We start from the raw sequence: 9,155 nt of genomic DNA on the forward strand, positions 1-9,155 counted from the left end.
TGAAAATTGCTCCCCATTCCAAAGAGAATTCGTTATGTATTTGAGAGTGGTTTTATAATATTCACCCCTACGATAACGATATTAATCCATGACGTAACAAAAGAAACCCTGTACATCGAGTGACGGGTGATTTTGTGCTTTTCTTTCCATACCAGCATCTTGTCAGTGAGATCCAACGCCATATATCCACCTGCCAATTCTTCAATTATGAGGCATTACATTACTACCCTCCACGTGTATTTTGGATTGTGTATATACATGTAATGTTATTATCATTATCACCTGGAAATCACTTATATTTGTTTGTTTCTCCCCATCATCTTTCGCTTTCCCATATACCCCTACCAATCTGTTTATCCTTATACTCTTATAATCCTTTGATATGTTTGGTTGTCTACCGAACTTCTTCTTTCTAATTATCTACCTCCTCCCCAATCCCCTTTCTCGCTGTGCAGGTACTTATAAGATGGATTTCAAGTTCTGGGCATCTCTGTCCATTATATGCATATTGATGAACTACTGTCAAATATGTGAAGGCAGACCTAAACCAAGAAATTGTATGTAAGTATATAAATGTACATCTTTATTTGATAATGTAAAGTGCGCCCCCCCAAACAAAAAAAAAATAAAAAATCGAAAGCGAGAATTATCAAAGAATTATTATAACTTTACCACAATACTATAGACAAACGGTCTGCCATTTTAAAAGCTTAGGGCATCTTCTTTCATATGGTATAGCTGCAATGATTCCTCATTCAAGAGTTCAAAATTAATTTCAAAGAATTAAACAAAAAAGGCCCTTGCCAGACGGTGAAATTGCTATATATATAATATAGATGCCAAGTTTACGCTTACCAAACGCTCTTTAAATGAGAATATGCATTTATGGGAACGGCGTGATTTTAGTGCTTGTCCTCCCGATCACATTGCACCGATAGGTCAGCGGAGTTTCAGTAGGGATTGGACCACAATCATAGAGGGCGCTATTTATATAAAAAAAAAGGGGGGGTGCAGCTGCTGCTGCTGCACATATTTGGGTTTTAAAATATGTACTTCCAGCTCCCAACATGTCGGGCCTTCCTGATATGATAAAACATGCCTCTCTTTAACTTCGTATGAAAAGTCATGCTGCTGCTCTCAATTTATCATGGCTTGGACAGTTTATGACCTGAATTATGAATGGATAAAATGGGTTCGGACAAACAAAATATTTTAATGGAATCATAGCCGAGCTGTATGATAAATATAAGGATAAATGGGAATACGTGATACTTACCAATGTTTAATGTTCATCTCAATTGTCTTTATTTTATCCCAAGTATGCATTTTTTCTTTCCTTCTCACAAGGGGTCTTATCAAGCAAAAAGGCTGCAAGTACAACAACATTGGACTTTCAAAAAGATTAGTCGATGAAATTATGAAAAGGTAAGGCACAGTAGTTGTTCATGGTGCATTCCTTCCAAAATTCATCCATCCTTCTTCCTTTGGACCTTCTCACTGCCTTCGTTTTTGCTGGTCGACATAAATAATTATTTTAGACACTTTGATGAGGAAGTTTTCCCACACTTGATCAGCAAGAATAGGCATCGTTATCAAATTATTGTATTCAGTCATTTTTTCCACAAATCATATTGTCCAACCAGAATCAAACAATAGTCATAATGACTAATAAAAAACTACATCGTATCATTTTCATATAAATAATTCATGTTTATCATTTCCATCTTTTGATAATGATTCTAGTAATAATAATAATAATAATGATAATAATGACAATGTATTAATACTAAATACTACTAGTACTACTACTAATAATGATGATAATAATAATATCTATAATAGAATAATAATGTTAAACATCAACATCCATATACTTTATAGGGCTTCATACAACGCTTTTAAGCGCTGCATTTTTTGGTACAGTCCGTCATTCTGTCTTTCGTTTTTTCCCTCAATTTTCCTCCATTTCATAGAACGGAAACCAACGGAGCAAATACACAAGAAGACTGGGAAAGGGAATTACAAACGGAAGATGAGCCAGAACTCAAAGAAGAACAACTCTTCGCTGACAGGGCGCCCGCTAACGACTGGCAGGGTTTAGATGAGGACACGCAGGCCTTTCTGGACACGAGAGAGCAAGAGATTGAAGAGCTGAGGACGAAAGAACTAAAACTGCTTCTAATCAGGGCTATGCTAGACGATCTTGATAATGAACATTTCGATGATGTGTAGTCATGGCAACCATGTGGCATCAATGTATGCGAATCGTTTAAGGCCCATTTGAATAATATTTGGGACACCCATTTATGATCTCAGTTGAGATCGCAATATCGCTTAACATAACAAAACAAAAAAGTGTGCGTTCCGTATGGCGGTTACTCGAAGTAATTAAGCATGTACTAAACTAGTTTTAAAAGAAGCGGGAAAGTGAGAGCTACTCGGTAAAGGTGAAGTTTGACTGACAAGATTAACTCGATCGCCTTGTTTACAACTTGGTATCTTCTAATATTCAGGATGTAGTATCATGTTAGCACTAAAGCGATCATCTAAAATTAATCGAAAGCCCTACATTGATCTTAACTATAAGTTGAGATTTTTCAAATCGTTCGATTGCTTTAATCGAATTGCAACTCTGTCTCAGACAAGCACACGTCTCGCTACTTTTTATAGCTATGATCCAATATATACCAAAGCTGTAGCTATATATTTAGGATGCGATGGTGAACTAAGTTAAAAGCAGTAAATTCCATCTTGAGCTTGGTAAGATGGGGAAAATGAAAAATAATAGAAAAAAATTAAAACAACCTAAACCGGTGACTATCCCATAGAAATCAGATAGAATAGAAGATGAGTTATTTAGACAACAATGGTTTCATGAAACATTCGGAAAGTTTTAGCCTATTTTATGGGCCAATTGATGATGTCATAAGACCGTATTTTTTCTATTTATTTCGTGATTATCTTAATTTGTACTTTCTTGCTAGAAGTTCGTCAAAGCTTGATTTTGATCCATGCATATCGAATTTGTAAAACCATCATTACTTTAGCATAAATGTTGGTATAATAGTTTATGCACATGACAAAATGCGCATAGGTAATTTATTGTACCATGTGTACTGTAAATATTGAAAATAAGCACATATGCTTGTATACATAAATAAATGCATTGTGTAGGCCTTAAATTCTTAAAAGTAGTATCACTTTTCCGGTTCCTTACCGTATCGGTTAATAATACGGTAAAGAACCGGAACCGTATGTAGCCGTGCGATATACAGTTACTTGCAAGATAGGTATTCAAATAGTTCATTTTAAAGAAAAAAAATGAATGAGAGGAGGCGGTGAATATAATTACAAAAAGGAATAGATCCAAATTTGAATTTTCAAAGAAAATCAATGGCTGAAGAAACATCACTTTACTTAAATCAAACTTGGAATTATACGATACCCGATTATAATCAGATAATTCACATAAGTATATATACCAAAAGCTGTATATATATTTAAGGCCTATAAATTTAAAGCTAAGATTGTCAATGTTGTAGTAGTTTTTCCACATTATTATTTTTAACAAATTAAGAATCTACGGTTAAATTTCCATTCCCCAACGATAAGCACAAAATATTTAATCTGAACATCCGTTTTCCCTCACGTTTCTTCCACGTTTAGTAACTCGGGAACTTCTATAATGTTTCGTATAATTGTAAAATAAATGTTTTGGAATTGTTTTACGTGCGTTAACCATGTAAACATTATTTAGTTTGCCTTCTGCTTTAGAACGCCATTATTCAAAAGCTATCTGATCAAATTTGGCTGAGTTCTAGTAATTGCCTTTTTATGGAAATACCGTGAGATAATAAGAGCACTTTGGTGTACCTTTGGAATGAATACAAACGTTTACTTTAAATTTCAAAAATTCAAAATATATCTAGCTCGGTTTTAAATAGGAACCAGCCGAATATTGAATTCATTTTTCAATCATAAGGATTCACTTTTAACTCTAAAAAAAATTTGAATTCGAATCTGTTAGCTTTATATTTAAATCTAAATCCAATATTTGGCTGGTCACTATTCAAAGCCGATATGAAATTATTTTCATCCTTAAAATCTATAGTGTAATATTGGTGGATAGGTTTGTAAGGGATTTATCATGTTTATTTTTCACATAAAAAATATATTTTCATATCATTTTGTAGAGAATACTTCATTTGTTAAGAAATAAGAATTATTTAATGCAAATGCATACACTCTAAATTTCAAGAATTTAGCATTAATCGGCTGTAATGACCAGCTGAATGTTGGATTTATTTCTAATCTTAAGAATTAACTTTCATATCTCAAAATATTTAAATTTAAATCTATTAGCTTTAGATTAAAATTCAAATCTAATATTCGTCCGGTCACAATTTATCGCCGATCTGGATTAATTTAAAATCCTTGGAATTCAGATTGTTTTTGTGTTGTCTAAAATGGTTGGCTTGTGGTAAAAAGTATCATGTTATAAGCCTGTAATAAATCATTATAATTTATATTTAGAAATATAAAAGCCCATTTTTTGTAGAATATGAACATTCTTTGAATTAAATATGACTTCCCAGTGTTAAGCCCACAACAAATATCTCCAAACCTGCTTCATTCAATTATTAACGTTTCTTGCAGAAAAGATAGGGTTTTCATGCGTTTTCTAGATTTTTTGCGTTTTTTTGTTGTTGTTTAGTTTTACTTGATATTTCATAAATTTCGGGATCTTGATTATAAAGGAGGTCATGAAACAAAACCCAGATATTAAATTAATTAAAAAACTTTCTGGTGTTACACCACTTTTCCAAGGTTACAACGGAATCAAGACCGTAAATTCCTCTCTAAATGTGTTATATATTACTACATGAATGCTTAATCCTATATATTTTCAACTATGAATGAAAATATATAAATTCTTTAATACATCGAGTAGGAAATTATTGATGAGTATGATTATTCCATAGTTTTCATTATGTTATAGAATTATCATCTTGTGACCACGTTACTAAAATGGTTTAAAAAAAATATATATAAGACAATATATATGACTGTATATTTTCTTACGATATAAACACTTAAGTATTTCAAATTCATTTCAAATGAAATAATGACGTTATAAGTTATTCACACTTGCTATAATTAGTAGCATGGCAAGACCGCACATTAGCATGTTGATTATTAACAAATATTCAATATGATTGTACATAACACCATGAGGACCAGCTTTTAACCAATATTGGTATAAATTTAAGAATGCATTGTACATTATTTCCCTTTAAAAATTTAAGTTCGAATTCAGCGAAACGACAATCCTTCATGTAAATCTATAATATTTTCTTTGACTAAAGATATTCATGTTTAATTGCATGCCAGATGGTTATCGATTTTATTGTGAAGTACTCAAAAGTATGAATATTTTAAATAGGCTCGAATTGTTTCTCTGATATTTTGAGCATTGCATTAGGTGTGGCTGTTTGTACAAAGTGCACTTTCTCTGAAATATAGATGCAGCTTTATTAGAACGTATACGAATATAAATATATTTTGTGTGTGTGTTACATTCTAATATACTTGGCTCGGAATGTTGTAAAGCACTAAGCAGCCTTTGGATGAAAAATATACCCACTGTTATTTAGGTCACAATGGATGTTATGGTACTAAACTTATTTTGCAAGGCGTGTCTGTCATGCCTGTATTATGGAAACAATGCGATTGCTGCAAATTGCAACAGACGTTTGTACTAATAATAATTCATAAGGATTATGTTTACAACTAAAAAATCCCGATTCTAATACAATACATTGCTGGGTAATATGAATAGAACAAATATATTTAAAGATAGGAATGAAATCTATTTCAATTTCATCTTTATTTTGATGTATACGTTATATTGGTGATATGTTGTTAATATTTTATTGATCTCAAGTCTATCATAGGATGTCGAATAAAAAACAAGGCTGGAGAGAAAAGCAAAAGGAAACACTATTGCCCGAAATCACAAAAGTGGTTTTCAAAACCCACTGTTGGGTCCATGGTTAATGAAGATTTCCTGTATAAATCACGCTTATTTATATTCATATTAGAACATGTCCAATGCTGATGTGCGAGTTTGTCACAGTGCGCCAAATTGACGCCTGTTGCCGTGGTTATCGACGCTATTATAGGTCTATTGTTTCTAATTAATGAGTCCATTCTTCAAACAGTGGACTCATGAATAAAATAGCGTATCTTACCATGGTAACGGGGTCAATTTGGCGCATTGTGACAAAGCACGCATTAGCATTGGAATTTTTTTTATACACGCACCCGATACGCGCCAAGTAAAGCGTAATTTATACAGAAAATCTGCATAAACCATGGACTCAACCGTGATTTTCCAAAACCAACTTTGTGATTTTGGGCCTATAGCTTGAACAGTTATGAACTTATTTCAACGTAGTCTGAAATATAGGAGAATAATATAGACATTTGATTCAAAGAGGTCAATACTTAAGAAATTAAGGGTGTTTTAAAAATGAATGGAAATACGATGCAATCGATTCCCAGATTAATGAAACACCTGAATACGAAAAATGATGTCCAGAATATTTAATTTAGCTTTTGAAATACGGTGGTCAAAATAAGGGTGAAGTAAACAACATATTCACGGATTCTCTCGAAAACCCCTGGAATAATTGCCTGCTTTCTTCTTTAATAGTAAGACAACATTATTTGTTAGCTCTGGGATCTACTTCCACATTATAATGGACTTAAAAAAACCCAATTAATTCCGAAATTCATTAATTAAAACATAATGTTATGATATGATCTAAAAGGTACAATCTGATTCAGGTTGCATTAATACCATCCATTTAAATGGATAAAGGGTGAAATTCGATTTCAGAAAAAAATACTTGGGCAACTTTAACGAAAGAAAAGTTAAACATCTTTATGCAGAATTGTACACACCGTGCCAATATTGTAAAAACTGAAAAGAAAAAAAAAATGTAATAAACCCTACTTTTGAAATAGAACTTGTGTTCCCAATTATTCAATCTTAGTGTCGACGGAAACCAATGAGAATAATTGAAAAATGTCAACAATATCTTGATATTGTATGTAATAATTGACGTGTAAAATGGAGAGAGAGTAGAGAGAGGTGGAGGGGAGAGACAGGGAGAGGAACATAAAGGTGTAAAATAGAAGGTATAGAGAGGGGTCAGGGTGGGAGAGGGGAGGGGAGACATGGGGAATGAGATAAACATAGACATGATAGAGGGGTGGAAGAGAGGGGTATTTGGATAGAAAGTGAGAGAGAGATAGGGGGGGGGTGGGAAAGGGGATGGCGTACCTAGGATTTTCCACAGGGGGGGCAAAACCGTCCGCCCAAAAATTTGACAAGCAAAAAAAAAAAAAAAAAAAAAAAAAAAAAAAAAAAAAAAAAGGTCTTCGATCACAAATAAAGGATTTCGTTCCAGAAAAAATTTGACAAGCAAAAAAAAAAAAAAAAAAAAAAAAAAAGGTCTTCAAGCTCGTCAGGGGGGGGTGTTACACCCACAAATGTAATAATCGCCCACAAATGTAATAACGCCCACAAATGTAATAACACTTTACCCACAAATGTAATAACGCCCACAAATGTAATAACACTTTACCCACAAATGTAATAATTTCGCCCACAAATGTAATAATGCACTTTACCCACAAATGTAATAATTTTTGATCGCCCACAAATGTAATAATGACTTTACCCACAAATGTAATAAATTTGAAGGGATTTTTGGCGAATCCGTTCTAAACTAAAATCCTGTAGTAATGCATTCATATAGCGATTGACCTATTGTAATAGGTCCATGGTATAGCACAAAAGTGCAAAGTCTTTTTTCCAGACCCGGTTAATTAAAAAATTATAATGTAAGTCCGAAGTCTTTTTTCCAGACCCGGTTGTTTATAAAATTATAATATTCGTCCAAAGTCTTTTTTCCAGACCCGGTTGTTAAAAAATTCTAATATTCGTCCAAAGTCTTTTTTCCAGACCCGGTTGATTAAAAAATTATGATATTCGTCCAAAGTCTTTTTTCCAGACCCGGTTGTTTAAAAAATTATAATATTCGTCCAAAGTCGTTTTTCCAGACCCGGTTGTTCAAAAAATTATAATATAAGTCCAAAGTCTTTTTTCCAGACCCGGTTGTTCCAAAAATTATAATATAAGTCCAAAGTCTTTTTTCTAGACCCGGTTGTTTCAAAAATTATAATATAAGTCCAAAGTCTTTTCCAGACCCAGTTATTTCAAAAATTATAATATAAGTCCAAACTAAGATACGATAATGATATTCCAGTAGAATGGAAATGAGAATCGAGGTTAGTCTTTTCTCCAGACCCAGTTAATCAAAACTGGTGGAATTAATGTCTTTGTTGTTGTTTTAACTTATACGGCGCTTATTGTGAATATATGCGATTAAGAGTAAATTGAGAATCAAGCGTAGTGTTTTCTCCAGACCCAGTTACTTAAAACTAAAAACTAAAACCCTTTACCAACAAATGTAATAATTTCACCCCACAAATGTAATAATGCACTTTACCCACATATGTAATAATTTTTGATCGCCCACAAATGTAATAATAACTTTACCCACATATGTTACAAAATTTGAGGGGATTTTTGGCAAATCTGTTCTAAAATAAAACCCTATAGTAATGCGTTCATATAGTGCAAAGTCACAGTCTTTTTTCTCTAGACCCGGTTATATAAAACATTTAAACAATCTTCCAAATAAAGATCCCAAAATTAATTCTTCTTATTGTTGAATAACATAGAAGTTTAGCGTAGTCTTTGCTCCAGACCCAAATAATTCAAATAGCAAATAATAAATAATGATAAAAAAAAAACAAAGACGCCACGGTTTTATTAATGTTGAACAAAATGCAAATATAGCATAGTCTTTCCTCAAGACCCAGTTATAAAAAAATCATTCAAAAACAAAAGAACAACAACAACAACCAAAAACAGACCCCGCAATCTTTTCAACATTGAATAGCGTGTGTGTATTTGAGTTTTGTCAGACGTGTATCAATCAGATATGATTATTTACGTCTGGGACCGACCTTTAACGTCACCATCCGAAACACGTGACCAGGGCTCGAACCTCGAACCTCTG

At 32.9% G+C, this 9,155-nt stretch overlaps 1 protein-coding gene across 1 annotated transcript; it reads left to right on the forward strand.

Annotated features, from left to right (window-relative positions):
• The first annotated feature begins 458 nt into the window (after positions 1-458).
• LOC129268659 (uncharacterized) lies at positions 459-7,031 on the forward strand. The gene is made up of 3 exons (XM_054906187.2): positions 459-561; positions 1,348-1,425; positions 1,974-7,031. Exons 1-3 carry the CDS (start codon positions 467-469, stop codon positions 2,230-2,232), a joined length of 432 nt encoding a protein of 143 aa, XP_054762162.2. The 5' UTR covers positions 459-466; the 3' UTR covers positions 2,233-7,031.
• Positions 7,032-9,155: the final 2,124 nt, after the last annotated feature.

This window comes from Lytechinus pictus, chromosome 9 (assembly GCF_037042905.1).
Source record: "Lytechinus pictus isolate F3 Inbred chromosome 9, Lp3.0, whole genome shotgun sequence".
Lineage (NCBI taxonomy): Eukaryota > Metazoa > Echinodermata > Echinoidea > Temnopleuroida > Toxopneustidae > Lytechinus > Lytechinus pictus.

Coding starts and splice junctions, on each gene's coding strand:
- LOC129268659 (XM_054906187.2), top strand. CDS start 467: ATGGATTTCAAGTTCTGGGCATCTCTGTCCATTATATGCATATTGATG. Junction 562..1,347: donor CCTAAACCAAGAAATTGTAT/GTAAGTATATAA, acceptor CCTTCTCACAAG/GGGTCTTATCAAGCAAAAAG. Junction 1,426..1,973: donor GTCGATGAAATTATGAAAAG/GTAAGGCACAGT, acceptor TCCATTTCATAG/AACGGAAACCAACGGAGCAA.